The 17910-nt window shown below is 40.8% G+C and overlaps 1 protein-coding gene across 1 annotated transcript in view; it reads left to right on the top strand.

Moving 5' to 3' along the window:
• GALM (galactose mutarotase (aldose 1-epimerase)) overlaps positions 1-17910 on the top strand; it is a 95946-nt gene that overhangs the window by 53085 nt on the left and 24951 nt on the right. Inside the window, exon 4 of the mRNA XM_012653868.1 lies at positions 5698-5779. Coding sequence (XP_012509322.1) covers positions 5698-5779 — 82 coding nt within the window. The remainder of the gene's footprint in view (positions 1-5697; positions 5780-17910) is intronic.

The raw sequence follows: 17910 nt of genomic DNA, 5'->3' as shown, positions 1-17910 counted from the left end.
AAAAAAAAAAAAAAAAAAAGTTTAGCTAAACTCTGTAGATTGTATCTCTACTTTCTCTTTATCTGAGGAACTCATCATTGTCCACTATACTTAGATCACTTTGGTGTGGTTTCCTACCACAAGGTGATCTTCACAGCCAACCAGTAATATCTTGCATTTTTACACTCTTAGGAGTTTGCTGATGATCTGCTAGGTTTTTTTTTTCCCCCTATAATCTTCTCAAATAGCAGAATTAATTGGTTTTTATATAATTATATGAAGTTCTCCCTTTAAAAGTAAGAAAAATGGTCCTTCACTTCCTTGTTCCTTATCTTCGGGAATGTCTACCATCCTTCTTGAGATTTTCAAAACTAACCAAAAGCCAAAAGCAAAACAAAAACGCCCAGGCAGAAGAAGCTCTATTTTTTTAAAAATAAGTTTAGAATGAAATAACAGAAATAGAACAAAATATTGTTTTATGTAGGTAGTAAGTGATGGTGATTTTTCTGTTTTCCACATTTTTGTATACTTAGGACATCCTGTTTTATAATGGGGGAGATCTGAAGAAATAGATTTGGAAGTAGAGAAATTGTGCGTGAAGTATTCCATCTGCCAGTGTGTTTCAATGAAGGAGACAAAATGAGAATGTGAGGTTTACTAAGGCTCTTTCCATTTACCACCCTTCCAATCCTACAGGGACTTGGAGTGACAAGTATTTCTGAATCTCTTTCCAAAGTCTGAATAAGTTCCCAGATCATAGACTCCGCCCAGAAGGTTGGACAGTGTAAGCTCCCTTCCGTATACTACAGGTTGAATATCTCTTATCAAAAATGCTTGGGACCATAAGTGTCTCAGATTTTGAATTTTTCCAGATTTTGGAATATTTACATTATATATACTTACTGGTTGAGTATCCTTAATCCACAAATCCAAAATCCGAAATGCTACAGGTAATATTTCTTCTGAGCATCATGTTGGCATTCAGAAAGCTTCAGATTTTGGAGCATTTTGGATTTGGGATTTTCTGATTAAGGATGCTCAACCTATATCTTAGTAATTGCAGCTTGATTTCACAGCCATCAGCTTCAGGGTTGTTGATGGGTGGGGACCACCAGCCTTTGGGAGCACTCAAGTAGGGGTGGGTGATCTTATTTGGGGCCCAAGCATGGGCTTATCACTTCTAAGTTTGAGTGTTGGAGGCCTGGGGGAGGCAATAACTGTGTTTTTCAAAGAATGGAAAATGTATGTGGGTTGCACATTGCTTTTTGTTTTGTTTTGTTTTGTTTTTCTGCTTTTTCCTCATAAAACTAGGAGAATGTGTTTCTTTTTTTTTTTTTTTTTTTTTTTTTTGAGAATGTGTTTCTTATTGAAAGTTTACCTAAAGAACTATGAAAGCAGGTCTAGGGGAATTCGAGGTGAAAAGTTAATACCTGTGGTTCTGGTATGACCAAATAGATATGTCATCAAGAACCAAGGTTCTTCCATTTTTCTATCTGCTTCCTCAGTGTTTTGGCTTTTGTCTTCAAGCTTGTCCCCTCATGGTCACAAGATGGTTGCCACACCAGAAATCACCTCCTTATGTAGTCATATCCAGAGATAAAAAGGACCTATTCCTTTTTTTCATATCTCTAATGTTCCCTTTTTAAGAATAAGCAAAACCATTCCTAGAAGCCCCCAGCAGACTTTCTTTCATATTTCATTGGCCAGAAGTGTGGGTCATGCTATGGCTAACCCATTTGCCAGCAGGGGAATTAGACCACTGCGATGGGCTAAGACCAATCAAAATTCTCTCTCTGGGAATCGGGAGGGGGCCTCTTCCCTAAATACATGGCATAGGACATAGGATAAATCAACACATCAGGTTTCTATCATGGGAAAGGGAGGGCACTGGTAAAGGGGTTGTTATGGCTTTTGAGTAGTAACCAGTAGTATCTGTTCACAGAAAGACAAATACAGCATGTTCTCACTTATAAGTGGCAGCTAAATAATTTGTGTACATGGAAGCAAAACATGGAATGATGGACAATGGAGATTCGGAGGGCTGGTGGCGTGGGAGGAAGGTGGATGATGGGAGGTTGCTTGGCAGGTACAATGTGCGTTGCTGCAGCGGTGGATGCACTGAAGGCCCCGACTTCACCACAGTGCACTGTATCAATGGAGCAAAGTTGCACTTGTTCCCCATGAATATAATACAAATAAAAAATAAAACAAAAATAGTGTCTGTTAACCTCCTGTTAGAGGTGATAAGAGCTGAATTAAGGCCATGGTAGAGCAATGCACAAAAACGTCTTTAAAGCCCCATGCAAGTTGTAAGAGACTCTGTAAATGATTAATGTTACAAACTGGTAGCAGCCAAGCAAAGTTAACCAAAACAAACACTGAACTCAGAGATGGGCCTTGAGATCTGTTTGTGAATCAGCATTTCTTGCCAAGTTTTCATCAGGCTTGAAAGGAAATGATTCCAACGGTAATATTCCACCAGAGTAAATGGTTGCATTTTTCCAGAACAGAAGAGTCGTTGAACAAAGCTTGCTTCTCTTTAATGAAGGAATGTTAGCACTGCTTGGTGACCCAGTGATCATTAAGAGCGTGGGTGCCTAATGAATGTTCCTTTTCTTTACCTCCAAGGTTTCTTCCTAACATCTCAGACTCATCACTTTATTTGGTGTGTGATTTTTTTTTTTTTTTTTTTTTTTTTGAGACAGAGTCTCACTCTGTTGCCCTGGCTATAGTGAGTGCTGTGGCGTTAGCCTAGCTCACAGCAACCTCAAACTCCTGGGCTCAAGTGATCCTACTGCCCCAGCCTCCCGAGTAGCTGGGACTACAGGCATGCGCCACCATGCCCGGCTAATTTATATTTTTAGTTGGCCGATTAATTTCTTAATTAATTTTAGTAGAGGCGGGGTCTCGCTCTTGCTCAGGCTGGTCTCGAACTCCTGAGCTCAAACAGTCCGCCCACCTCGGCCTCCCAGAGAGCTAGGATTACAGTCGTGAGCCACCGCGCCCGGCCATGGTGTGTGATTTTTAAGTTGATTCATTTTCTCCCTGCCCTAGTGCTTAAAGAAGAAAAAAAAAAAAACTAAACAAACAAAAAAAAGGAAATTCCTGAGCAGCTTTATTATTTATAATAGTCAAACACTGGAAACAACCCACAAGTCCATCAATAGGAGAATGGATAAACAAATTGTGATATTGTCATACAATGGAATACTACTCAACAATAAAAAGGAACAAATTACTGACACAATAATATAGATGATCTCAAGAGCATTATACTGTATAGGAGCGGCAAGGCACAAAACGATGCATGCCGTATGATTCTATTTATGTGAAGTTCTAGGACAGGCAAAGCTAATCTATAACTATATAAATTGGAACAGTGTTCTGGTTATAAATAGGTATTTATTAAAAAAACGAAAAAGAAAAAGGCACCTAGGAAACAGTAAAGTCCTGCACAGATGCTAGGCCAGGAGTGCTGCGAATGACCTCACTTCCTGCAGGCTTCCCTCCCTGAATGACATTAGAGAGGTTGTCCTCAAGCCTTATTTGTGCAAGGAGGGATGGAGGAGATTCGGTCCAGGCTCTCCTTTTCTGAGATGCTTCAGCTATGTGGGTTGCAGCTCCCAATTTAGTACCACCAAGGCCTTGAACCCAACCTTCCATACCCCTGTCTGGGCTGACCCAACGCCTTCCGGTTTGAGTATTGAACAAATAGAGCCAGGGAAATAGCAGTAGCCCCAAATTCTCTTCCTTTAGCTCCACCCCCTTCAGTCCCAGAGGCCTCTTCAGTGCTGGCACTGCCCTGAGGCATGAGAAGATGGCAGTAGAGGGAACTGCCCAGGAGAGACACCCACTGAGTCTAGAGCTGCTCTAGGAGGGGTGCAGACCCTCTCCCAGCTTGGACCAGCCTTCCCAGATCAGAACAGGGACCAAACCAGTGGCTAAGACAGGACACGCCTCTGCCCTGGCCCCGACCTGCCCACTCTAAATACCCAGTGGGAAAATCTAAGAGATCATAGTTCTTCAGAAACAGAGCTTCCAGGTAGTGTAATTAAACCAATTCCTGTCATGTTTTGACATAGATTCTCACGGGTCTTCAAAATCTTGGCCTTTCTTCTCAAAATGACTCCCATAGAATCTGTTTCCAACTAACCTGCAGCCCTCTGCCTCTCTCTGCTTACTTCTCAGTTTAGCTTAGCTCAGACTTTCTCAACCCTGGCACTGTTGACATTTGAGCCCAGATAATTCTCTGCTGTGGGGGCAGGGAGTGGGGATTATCCTGTGCATTGCAGGGTGTTTAGTAGCATCCCTGGCCTCCCTGTACTAGATGCCAGTAGCACCACCAGCCTCAGTCATGATGATAAAAAAATGTGTCCAGACATTGCCAAATGCTCCCTGCAGAGCAAAATCACCCCCATTTGAGAACCACTGGTGTAGGTTATTTTTGAGCATTCACTAAGCAAAAGTCCTCACTTGGTTTCTCTTTCCCATCTTCTGCTGTGATGCTTTAAAATATGTTACTATTGATAATTTCTTTTTTAAGACAGAGTCTCACTCTTTTGCCCGGGCTAGAGTGCCATGGTGTCAGCCTAGCTCACAGCAACCTCAAATTCCTGGGCTCAAGTGATCCTCCTGCCTCAGCTTCCTGAGTAGCTGGGACTACAGGCATGCACCACCATGCCCGGCTAATTTTTTCTGTATATTTTTAGTTGTTCAATTAATTTCTTTCTATTTTTAGTAGAGACGGGGGTCTCGCTCTTACTCAGGCTGGTCTCGAATTCCTGAGCTCAAACAATCCACCCACCTCGGCCTCCCAGAGTGCTAGGATTACAGGCATTAGCCACTGTGCCCGGCCTTGATAATTTTTTAAAAAATCCTTTGTATTACAAACTTGCTTGTGTAAAGTATTTTCCAATTTGCAAACAGTACAACTCTACTAAAGTGTTCTTCCCAAGGACCCTGGCAAAGATAAAATTAGCCCAATTTTATCCCAAAGGAAATGAGATTCTAGGTTAAGTGACTTCCCTGGGGCCACTCAGTGAGAGCTGGAGCTAGACGCCAGGCCTCTGCCACTGACCAGTGCTTCTTGTACCAGCCTCGACCCCCCCAAAAGGGCAGGCTGCAGGAGGTAGGCAGGAACTCAAAAGCAGGGGCTGCAGTTCTGACTCCTGGGCTTCTGCTGTGCAGCAGGGAGTGGGTCCTCCCGGTGGGAACCAGGCAGAGAGGGGTGCCAGATGCCCCTTCCCCGCCAGGAAGTGATCCTGGAGCAGGGCCTTGGCCTTCCAGGACCTGTGCATTCCTGGTCACTGACCCTTGCTCTTCTGTTTTCCTGGCATGTGAGGAGAGTAGAAAAATCACCTCCACTAAAAAGCCAGGGTCCAAAATGCTTTCAAACCACTGTGTTCTCTCTAACTTTTCACCTTCATATTCATTCCGTTTAGAAAAGAAAATGCCTGCACGCTTGAATGTGTCTTCCAAATTTATCAGTTACTATTTTGAGCACTTAAATGATCATGTTTATTCTTATTTATTTACTTATTTTTTTTTTTTGGCAAAGACTACCTGTGAATATATATAATCATTACCATCAGTCAAATGGGATTTCTAAAGTTTTTGCCAATGCCTGAAAACATTTTTGCAAGAGAAGTTATAAAGCAAATATATTACATAAGACTAAGCAGCAAATCTTCTTTTCTTTCCTCTATCTTTGCCTCCCAGGGTTCCCCAAATATATATGACCATGAAGTCACCATAGAGGCTGATACTTTTTTGCCTGTGGATGAAACGCTGATTCCTACAGGTTGGTGAATTTAAGCTTTTTTATGCTATGTGGGATCATGGATTGGGTCTGGAGCCTGAGAAAGGACATTGTTGGGGAAACTGGTGAAATCATGATAAAGTCTGTGGTTTAGTTAATAGAATTATACCCATGTTAATTTCTTAGTTTTGATATTTGTATTGTGTTTTTGTAAAATGCTAATATTAGGGAAAACTGGGTGAAGGGTATACGGAGATGTGCTATTTTTACCACCTTTCTGTAAGTCTAAAATTATTTCAGAATTTCAAAGGTAAAAAAATAAGCTGAATAAGGTATTACTTTAAGTTTACTAGACACCTGCCTTACACGAGGTAAGGGCTTTTGTTTTAGTTTGGCCTCTTTAATGGGTTAAGTTTATGGCTGCTAGTTGAAAATTTTTACAAGGAGAATGATAAGCATGTGAGCCTGCATTCTAAACAGCAACTTCAGTTAACAGCAGGCATTAGAAATTCTCATAAATACAGTGACTACAAAACGAATTGGAATAATAATGAGAAATTGAGATAAAAGGGCTAAAATTTTTGGCATCACAGTTTTCTAATATTTTCCTGGCTCCAGGGCTGAGTTGAAAGGCTTTTATATTTGTCTTGGTAACATGTGTTATCTTCTGATATTACTCAGCAGACAGGCATGAGTAAGCTGGCCCATCTGGTCCCACTTGCAGAATTATTACATTAGAACTCTGTGTTGTGAACTGCAAGGAAAAAATAGCGGTGGCTGCTGTTTTGTGACTGATAAGGAAGAAAGTGAACGAAGTAGCTTATAAGTGGAGGTTATGAAATAAGGGCGTGTGTATTTATGTATGTTATAAAATCTTCTTATGCTATCCTGTTGAGTTTTGATCAGGTGAAAATCACACAAATGCATAATTAGTGCCGTGTAAAGATTATTTGACAAGCTTGTAAGAGATAATTGCGGCAAAGCACGATAGAGCTTAACATACAATCTAATGGGCTGCGTAAAACTCACGTTCATCTCAGTTCCGCATCATAAATGGTTTCAGGGTCACATTCTATACCTTGTGCTGATACTGAACAACTGTTGAGTAGAAGCTAAGAGCTCTGGACTCTGCTAGGCAAGAACACTGGTTCCGTCACTGGTGTAAAGGTTCTTGCTACCGTCGCAGAAAAGAATTTCAGGACGTGCACACAAGTGAGCAATAGTGGCAAGTTTACTGAGTGGAAGCAGCCAGGCTTAGGAAAGACTTGTGCAGAGGCGAGAGTACACTCCCAAGAAAGGTTGCGGGCAGGCTCGAAGAGAGCAACTGCGCCAAACCCCAAGCGGTTTTTGTTTGCTGAAGTCAAAGAAGGCTCGGTAGTCAGTGTTCATTCTGTTCTTACTCATAGTTCCCCTGTTTTTCCTACAAGGGGGTCGTCAAAACCACAATGTTAACTTACTACCATTGTGATATAATGGGGGAAAGGTCACTTTGTACCTGGGCAATGCTGGGAAGTTAGGGGCTCTCTTCTTCTCCTCGGGTCTGTTCATTCAAGGGCTGTTTGTTCAAGCCTGTTGACTACCTTTTCCGGTCCCTCCTCCCTTGCTCGTACCTACCTGACTGGGTACTCTAACAGCCCTAGTCTTGCCTTTTGCTGTTAAGTAGCTAGGGGACCTTCAATATTTGTAAGTGCTTTAAAATTTAACCTCTTTAGACTCCCATTTCCTTTTCTGCAATGAGGAGGGATGTCGAACCCAATCAGATTTTATGGACCAGTAAATTTTCTTTAAAAAACAACTTGGGAGACTTATGGTGTGCCCAAACTTTCATTTTTCTAAGTTAGAAAGCTATCCTATGAATACAAGGCTATCAAAACTAATTGGGAATGTACGTGTTGTATTTCAATGGAGAGCTTTTTTTTTTTAAAAAAAAAAACTAATTGGTAGTCAGGCGTGGTGGTGTGTGCCTGTAGTCCCAGCTACTCAGAGATTGAAGCAGGAGGATCACTTGAGCCCAGGAATTTGAGGTTGCAGTGAGCTATGATGATGCCACTGCATGCTAGAGTGGGGAACAGAGTGAGACTCTGTCTCAAAAACAAAACAAAACAAAACAAAATACAACTAATTGGGATAATAATGACAAACAGAGATAGACTACAATTATCAAAAAAAAAAAATAGAGACCAAACTACCATTTATAATCACCATCTTTTTTAAAAGAAAAAATATTTTAATACCACAAAAGTGGAAAAATTTAATCTCAGAATAAAGAACAATCTTTTATATTGACTTCATATAGCTTTTTAAAGAAACGTGATAGCAGATTATACAAATGTATCTCAGTTTTCTGTGGACTAGTGAAAATTTTATCATGAACTCATAATTGAGAACCAATAATTGATCTATCTATAAGGACACTTCCAGCTCTTACATCCTGTGATTCCACAAGGCTCCTAGTATAAGATTTAACTGCTATTTCCACCACCCTTCAGAGCTCCTGAAAAATTTATAATTGTCTCCTACCTATCCATCCATAGTCCTGTGTGTTATACCCGGTTTCCCAGTGACACTCAAACAAAAATTATAGCATTTTTTTCTTCCTCTTTTCTCAGAAGTGCTTGAGAAGCAAATTGTGTGATTCCTTTGAAACTTCCTCCAAAAATGGGCAGTAACTGCTACACTGCACTTCAGTGATATAAGAATCCACATGCCTGGCCCACTTTGGGCCAAGAACAAATCTCCAGGAGCCCAGATTTCATCTGACTCTTTTTTTTCTTTTTTTAAATAGAGACAAGGTCTCACTATGTTACCCAGGCTGGTCTCGAACTCCTCGGCTCAAGCGATCCTCCCGCCTGGGCCTCCCAAGTGCTAGGATTACAGGCGTGAGCCACCATGCCTGGCGTCATCTGATTCTTAACATTGATCAAAAAAGCCCATGGGCAGGTGGCTTAGTTCTGAGATGAGTCAAAAGGGCCTGCCTGTCATTATTAGGTCATTCAGAAATGCCTTCCCTGTGCTGCTGGGCTCTCCAGGAGTTGGCTGTCTAAGTGGAGGGGTCAGCAAGAATTTTTATCCATTAACCTGGAAAATGTCAGGATGGACATAACTAGGATACTTGGCACAGAGGGGAAACACCACTGAGGGGGGTCCCGGATAGGGGAAGTGAGAGTTAAATAAAACCTGGCAGGGCAAGTGTAAGTTTACTAGGCAGAGAGGAGGAGAAAAGTGTTCTAGATAAAGATGAGCAAGCCTGGGCCATGCAGGGAACAGCAGGACTAGCCCAGGGAAATGCTGTGCTTCTGAAGGAAAGCATTCGGGGCATGTTTTTGGTGGCAGAAACCGGAGAGGTTGGCTGGGGCCATGTCAGATCCACACTGGGCTCTGTGTGACTGCAATGCCTGAGGTGACGCTGGATGACCCCAGGCTGGCCTGGAGTTCAAGGTGAATCAACACAGAGCAGACTCACAGGTGTACCTGAATCCGGTTTCCAACTTCTGGCTATTCAGCCAGAGCTGGACTGAACCACAAGTCCACTTCTCTGAGATATGCTACAAGCACCCGTTAGACCAGCCACACTCCACTAAGACTTCTGAGAATGGACATGCAGTATCTAGAGACCGATGTGTTGAGAAAAAGAAGATACTGATTATCTATGAGATGAGGTGAAGGTTTATGGTAATAATAGCTAGTGTTTCAGGGAGGATGTTATAAATCATCCATACTGTAACCCTGTAAAGTAGATTCTGTTCATTTTTCTTATTTAACAGATGAGAAAACTATATAGAATAAGGAGTTTAAGTAACTTACTGAGGATCACCCAGTTAACAAGTGGCGGAAAGCTAGGATTCGCACCTAGGTGGTCTGGTGTTAGAACTCAGGCACTTAACTTGACCTGCACTCCACAGACCTTACCGTGCGCTTAGGTGTCTGGGAGATTTAGGGTAGGGGGAGGAATGGAAAGGAGAGAGCAAAGAAATAAAACTAAATTAATTTCTTAACTATATATCACCATGTAGTCAAGAAATGAGAAGTAAGCCAAAAGCAAAAAACAAAGTTTTTTTTAAATTTTTAAAAATTTTTTTAATATGAACAGGTGGGAGGTTGTGAGGAGGGGCTCAGTTTCCTTATTTTTTTGGTGTGTTGAGACAGAATCTCACTCTGTTGCCCTGGGTAGAGTGCAGTGGCATTATTGTAGCTCACTGCAACCTCCAACTCCCGGGCTCTAAGCAATCCTTCTGCCTCAGCTTCCCAGTAGCTGGGACTATATGCAGGAGCTGCAACAACCAGCTGGGGTTTTTGGGTTTTTTTTCTTTTCTTTCTTTTTGGTAGAGACGGGGTCTCACTCTCGCTCAGGCTGGTCTCGAACTCCTGAGCTCCAGCAATCTTCCCGGCTCAGCCTCCCGGAGTGCTAGGATTATAGGCATGAGCCACTGTGTCCGGCCACAGAACAAACATTTGACAGGCCTTTTTTGCCAGTTGTCAGTTCCCATTTCTTTTGTCATCTTTTGTTCAGAGAACTTCACTGCTTCTGTTACTGTTCTCCTCCCTGATTCTTCTTCGGTTCAATTTATTTCTACTTTTCTGCAAAGAAAACAGAAAATCAAGTTTGCTCAAATGATATGTAAGAAAGAGAAAGAAGACAGAAGGAAGGAGGCAAGGAAGGAAGGAAATGAGGGAGAGAAGGAGGAAGGAGGGATTTCCCGACATTAAAGGGCATGAATTTAAGTGTGTGTTCTTGGTAGCCTGACAAGGAAGGGAAAGTAACTTCAGAGGTCATTGTTCTGTTGCAACACACAGTGTTTGATTACGTAACCTTGTCTTGCTGGTTCTTAGTTTTCTCATCTGCAAAATCTTATTATGATCAAGTTATGTTGAAAGTTCACTTTCTTTAAGTATATATGTTGGTAATCTCTGTTGAAGAGGATAGAAAAATCCCCTTTGATAGAAAATTCACATAGTTAAAGAAAAGCTTAACTTACTGGAGTGGAGTTCAGTTATCTGAGTAGTCGCTTAGGATGGGTGTGCCTCACTTATCCAGGGGCATGCTGGGTAATAAGTTCATTCTATTACAGCCCCTTCCGCTGCCCCTGGCTTTCCCTGGGGCTGCTGCTTGGTTGAGGTGAAGCCCCCAGAAGTCAGCAGTAGAAAACTACTCTACTGACAGCTTTGATCTTCTTGCATATGAATGGCTTTCACTCCATAAATCAGTTGTTTTGCTTGCCATTCTGGTCCTCTGCTTTCCACCCCAATTCCTTGTTTATGTGTTTGTTTGCTTTTTAAATCTCTCTTCCTGGGGTCATAAAAATTCTCATTAATTTTACTTAGAGCTCCTGGAGAGAAAAATCTCTATTATCATCATTGTAGCAGAAAAGAAACCAAACACCAAGAACTGTTTAAATGTAACCAGTGTACAAGAAGAGATAACAAAACCACGTCTGAAAAAACAGCTGATGCAGGAAAATTTGTGGTGGATTTGGGGAAGCTCAGGGCAACATTTTAACCATGAGGCCTTTTATCAAATCATCTTCATTCCTTGAATTCTGTGTGGGTTTGTGCAGATGGTCGATCTGACAAATTACAGTTTCTATACCTTCATTTGATCAGCTTCCTCATTGACTTTCAGCCAAGCAGGGTTGCTTCTAAGTTTATATCTTTCTGTGACACAAAGAAAGTTTAATAGGCTATTAATTTATACTTATACTTGTTTTTCAACTCCTTATTTTTTGTTTGCTCTTCATAAGAGCTGTAACCTGAGCTATTCTGGAAGGAAACGCTGATGTATATCTAAACTTTGGGGGTGTTTTTCACTCTGGTGACAGACAGTAAATAATTTCTCGGATAATGGGAAAACCTATCATCATGAGAATGTAGCACCTTTTATTTTATAGTAACTGTAATACTGTGGCCATGGCACTCAGTGAAAGGGGACCTTCCCCTGCAGGTGTTTGGGGAGGTATGAAGTCCTGTCCTCCGTTTTGTTTGTTACCTGCTTACAGATTGGGCCTTGTCACATAGAAAGGAAAGAAATACAGTCACAGGGAGCCAGAGCAAGCACAAATGATGAAATGCCCTCATGTCTTAAAGGTAGAGCCCCCATTTAGACCGCTACCTGAGGCAGAGACCTGCAAACCTCTGGCAGCCTTGAGTACCTGTTTTGCTCCTGCCTTTCTTCCTGTTGGCAATTTTTGGGGAGCATGTAACATGTCTTCAGCCCTTTCAGCCGGATAACAGCCTGTATTCTGTGGCTTCTTCATTCTCCCCGTCTCTGCTCTCCTAAATATTAAAAGGCTATCCTTTTCCCAAAGGCCAGTGGGAAAGCCTCAGCCAGTGTGGGGCATCAGAAGCCTTCAAAGGCACCCGTTCAAGTAATTTGAAGTCCACCCCACTTTTCCCCATTGGAAATTCCTGCCATCTTGTCCGCCCTGGAGGATTCCTGATGCAGGCAAATAATATCCCTTGTGTGTTGTTAGGCTGCTTCCAGCATCTTTGCTCTTCTGCTGAAGAGCAAAAAAAAAAAACAACAGAAAAGAAAAATGTTTTGAACAAAAGAATGGGATTTGTCACCTAATTTCCAAAGCTACTCCTCTGGATGAAATTCCGGCACTTTCAAGTCAGCAGTGGTGTATTGAGTACACGGTCCTTGCTCACAGGTGCTTCTTACCTGTCCCATGGCAGGTGGCACCAATAGAAGGCCTGTTCAAGGCTGAGAGCTCATTTTACGCATAGCCTGGGAGCAAAGTTTACAGCCAAGCTGTCAGGCTGGGTTTCCATGTTGGTAGTTAGTTTAGCTTTGCTTCTTCAGAGCAATTGTTTTTAGTTACTTAGAAAAAAAAAAATGTCGGCTGGGCACGGTGACTCACGCCTGTAATCCTAGCACTCTGGGAGGCCGAGGCGGGCAGATGGTTTGAGCTCAGGAGTTCGAAACCAGCCTGAGCAAGAGCAAGACCCGTCTCTACTAAAAATAGAAAGAAATTAATCGGCCAACTAAAAATATATAGAAAAAATTAGCTGGGCATGGTGGTTGTTGGCTGTAGTCCCAGCTACTCGGGAGGCTGAGGCAGGAGGATCGCTTGAGCCCAGGAGTTTGAGGTTGCCGTGAGCTAGGCTGACGCCACGGCACTCTAGCCTGGGCAACAGAATGAGACTTTGTCTCAAAAAAAAAAAGAAAGAACATTATTAGCACGTACTCTTGGCTATCCTCCCTCCCCCCACCCTTCCCCACCTCTAGCTCCCCTTATCTGCACATCCTCACCAGCATTTGTTATTTTTGTCTTTTTCATAGTAGCCATTCTAAGTAGGGTGAGATGATATCTCATCGTGGTTTTGGTTTGCATTTCTCTGATGATTAGTGATGTTGATGCATTTTTTTCACACACCTGTTGGCCATTTTTATGTCTTCTTTTGAAAGCTCTCTCTTCGGCTCATTTGCCCATTGTTTAATCAGATTATTTGGCCTTTTGCTATTGTGTTGAATTCCTCGTATATTCTGGGATTTTTTCTCTTTTTTTTCTTTTTTTTTTAGTTTTAGACATCTGGCCACTTCTTCCAATCCTTGTATATTCTGGATATTAATCCCTTGTTGGATGAATAGTTTACAAATATATTGTCCCATTCTGCAGGTTGTCTCTTCACTCTGTTGATTATTTCCTGTGCTGCGCAAAAGCTTTATAGTTTGATATAATCCCATTTGTCTATTTTTGTTTTTGTTGCCTTTGCTTTTAAGGTCTTCTCCATAAAATCTCTGCCCAGACCAATGTCCTGACACATTTCCCCTATGTTTTCTTCTAGTAGTTTCATAGTTTTGGGTCTTACACTTTAAAATCTAAAATCCATTTTGAGCTGGGGGGTCTCGTTTCATTTTTCTGCTTATGGATATCCAGTTTTCTCACCACCACTTATTGAAGACACTGCTCCTTCCCCAGTGAATGTTCTTGGCAGCTTTGTCAAAGATCAGTTGGTTGTAAATATGTGGATTTATTTATGCGTTCTCTATTCTGTTCCATTGGTTTATATGTCAGTTTTTATGTCAGTACCATGCTATTTTGGTCACTTTACCTTTGTAGTATATTTTGAAGTCCAGTAGTGTGATGCCTCCAGCTTTCTTTTTGCTCAGGATTGTTCTGTCTTTTGTGGTTCCATATGAATTTTAGGATTTTTTTTCTATTTCTGTGAAGAATGTCATTGATAGTTTGATATGATTGCATTGAATCTATAGATCACTTTGGTAATATGGTCATTTTCACAATATTAATTCTTCCAATCCATGAACATGGTGTATCTTTTCATTTTGTGTGTGTCCTCTTCAACTTCTTTCATCAGTGTTTTATAGTTTGTTTGGGTTTTTTTTTTTTTTTGGTAGAGATCCTTCACCTCCTTGGTTAAATTTATTCCTGGGTACTTTATTGTTTTTGTAGCTATTGTAAATGGAATTGCTTTCTTTAATTTCTTTTTCTACTGGTTCCTTGTTGGTGTATAGGAACACTACTGATTTTTGTATGCTGATTTTTTATTCTTCAATTTTACTGAATTCATTTATCAGTTCTAAGAGTTTTTTTGTGGAGCTTTTAGGGTTTTCTATATATAAGATCATGTCATGGGCCAGGCATAGTAGCTCACACCTATAATCTTAGCATTTTGGGAGACCAAGGAAGGAGGATTGCTTGAGCCCAGGAGTTCAAGACCAGCCTGAGCAACATAATGAGACCCTGTCTCTACAAAAAATTAAAAACAAATTAGCCAGGCATGGGGGTGCCCATCAGTAGTACCAGCTACTCTGGGGGCTGAGGTGTGTGGATCTCTTGAGCCCAGGAGTTGGAGGTTGCAATGATGCAGTGAGCTATGATCACACCACTATATTCCAGCCTGGGTGACAGAGCAAGACTTTGCTCTATTAAAAAAAAAAAAAAATCATGTCATTTACAAACAGACAATTTGACTTCCTCCTTTTCAATTTGGATATCCTTTAGTTCTTTGTCTTGCCTAATTGCTCTGGCTAGGACTTCCAGTACTATGTTGAATAAAAGTGATGAAAATGGGCATCTTTTTCTTGTTCTACGTCTTAGAGGAAAAGCTTTCAACTTTTCCCTATTTAGTATGATGTTGGCTGTGGGTTTGTCATATATGGCCTTTGTTATGTTGAGATACATTCCTTCTATACCTAACTTGTTGAGAGTTTTTATTATGGAAGGATGTTGAATTTTATTAAATGCTTTTTCTGTTTCTATTGAGATGATCATATGATTTGACCTTCATTCTATTGACATATCATGTTTATTGATTTGTGTATGTTGAACCATCCTTGCTTCCCTGGGATAAACCCCACTTGATCACGGAGAATGATTTTTTTGATGGGCTGCTGGATTTGGTTTGCTAGTATTTTGTTGAAGATTTTTGCATCTATGTTCATCAGGGATATTGGTCTTTAGTTTTTTTGTTGTTGTTGTATCTTTCTCTGATTTCGATATCAGTAATATTCGCCTTGTAGAATGAGTTTGGAAGAACTCTCTCCTCTTCAATTCTCTGGAAGAGTTTGAGAAGAATTGGTATTAGTTCTTCTTTAAATGTTTGGTGGAATTCCATAGTGAAGCCATCAGGTCCTGAGTTTTTCTTTGTTGAGAGACTTTTATTACAGATTCAGTCTCGTTACTCATAATTGGTCTGTTCAGGTTTTCTACATCTTCTTGGTTCAATCTTGGTAAGTTATATGTGTCCAGGAATTTATCCATTTCCACTAGGTTTCTCATTTGTTGGTATATAGTTGTTCATAATAGTCTCTCATAATCCTTTGTATTAATATTTCTGTGGTATGCAGTTATAATGTCTTTTTCATTTCTGATTTTATTTATTCGGATCTTTTCTGGTTTTTCTTCTTCTTCTTTTTTTTTTTTTTTTGAGACAGAGTCTCACTTTGTTGCCCGGGCTAGAGTGCCGTGGCGTCAGCCTAGCTCACAGCAACCTCAAACTCCTGGGCTCAAGCGATCCTCCTGCCTCAGCCTCCCAAGTAGCTGGGACTATAGGCATGCGCCACCATGCTCGGCTAATTTTTTTATATATATATATTTTTAGTTGTCCAGCTAATTTCTTTCTATTTTTTAGTAGAGACAGGGTCTTGCTCTTGTACAGGCTGGTCTCAAACTCCTGAGCTCAAATGATCCACCCGCCTTGGCCTCCCAGAGTGCTAGGATTACAGGCGTGAGCCACCGTGCCTGGCCTGTTTTTTTTTCTTGACTATCTATCTAATGATTTGCCAATTTTGTTTACCTTTTTAAAAAACTAAATTTTCACTTCATTGATCTTTGATATGTTTTTAGTCTCGTTATCATTTATTTCTGCTCAAATTTTTTTTTTTTTTTGAGACAGAGTCTCACTTTGTTGCCCGGGCTAGAGTGCCGTGGCGTCAGCCTAGCTCACAGCAACCTCAAACTCCTGGGCTCAAGCGATCCTACTGCCTCAGCCTCCCGAGTAGCTGGGACTACAGGCATGTGCCACCATGCCCGGCTAATTTTTTCTATATATTTTTAGCTGTCCGATTAATTTCTTTCTATTTTTAATAGAGACGGGGTCTCGCTCTTGCTCAGGCTGGTTTCGAACTCCTGAGCTCAAAATCCGCCTGCCTTGGCCTCCCAGAGTGCTAGGATTACACGAGCTCAAATTTTTATTATTTCATTTCCTCTACTAATTTTGGGTTTAGTTCATACTTTTCTAGTATCTCAGATGCAACGTGAAGTTATTTATTTGAAATCTTTCTACTTTTTTGATGTAGGCATCAAAAGTTTATTGGTATAAACTTCCCTTTTAATACTGCTTTTGCTATATTTTGTAGGTTTTGTTTTTTTATTTTATTTTATTATTTTTAGAGACGGGGTCTCACTCTTGCTCAAGCTGATCTCGAAGTCTTGAGCTGAAGCAATCCTCCCGCCTCAGCCTCCCAGAGTGCTAGGATTACAGGTGTGAGCCACCGTACCCGGCCCTGTATTCCATAGGTTTTGATATGTTGTGTTTCTATTTTCATTTGTTTCAAGAATTTTTTTTTTTTGAAACAGAGTCTCACTCTGTTGCCAGAGCTAAAGTGCAGTGGTGTCATTATAGCTCACTGCAGTCTCAAACTGCTAGGCTCAAGCCATCCTCCTACCTCAGCCTCCTGAGTAGCTGGGACTACAGGCGCACACCATTACACCCAGCTAATTTTTGTATTTTTTGTAGAGATGGGGTCTCGCTTTTGCTCAGGCTGGTCTCAAACTCCTGGCCTCAAGCAATCCTCCTGCCTCAGCCTCCCAAAGTGCTAGGATTACAGGCATGAGCCACCATGCCCAGCCTTGTTTCAAGAAATTTTTTAATTTTCCTCCTTATTTCTTCATTGATCCATTGGTTGTTCAGGAGCATGTTGTTAATTTTCCATGTATTTGTTCAATTTCAAAAGTTCTTGTTATTGAGTTCTAGTTTTATTCCATTGTGGTCAGAAAAGATACTTGATATGATTTCAATTCTTTTAAATTTGTTGAAACTTGTTTTGTGGCCTAACATATGGTGTGTCCTAGAGAATGTTCCATGTGCTGATGAAAAGAATGTGTTTTCTGCAGCTGTTGGAGAAAATGTTCTGTAAATGTCTGTTAGGTCCATTTGGTCTAAAGTGCAGTTTAAATCCAATGTTTCATTGTTTATATTCTATCTAGATGATCTATTCAATGCTAAGAGTGGGGTTTTGAAATCCCTAGATATTATTATATTGGAGTCTATCTCTCCCTTTAGATCTAATAATATTTACTTTATATATTTGGGTGCTTCAGTGTTAGGTGCATATATATTTATAATTGTTATATCTTCTTGCTGAATTGATCCCTTTATCATTATATACTGACTTTCTTTGACTCTTTTTACAGCTTTTGACTTAAAAAGTCTGTTTTATCTGATGTAAGTATAAGCTACTCCTGATTGCTTTTGGTTTCTGTTGCATGGAATATCTTTTTCTATCCCTTCACTTTCAGTCTATATGTCTTTGCAGGTGAAGTGAGTTTCTGGTAGGCAGCAAATAGTTGGTCTCGTTTTGTTTTTTGTTTTTTTGCCCCCTCACCCCCTGGTCTTGTTTCTTTATCCGTTCAGCCAGTCTATATCTCTTAAGTGGGGAATTTAATTCGTTACATTCAAGATTATTATTGATAAGTGAATACTTACTCCTG

Source organism: Propithecus coquereli, unplaced genomic scaffold (genome assembly GCF_000956105.1).
Source record: "Propithecus coquereli isolate 6110/MARCELLA unplaced genomic scaffold, Pcoq_1.0 Scaffold43, whole genome shotgun sequence".
NCBI lineage: Eukaryota > Metazoa > Chordata > Mammalia > Primates > Indriidae > Propithecus > Propithecus coquereli.
This window is presented reverse-complemented; position numbering and strand designations above follow the sequence as displayed.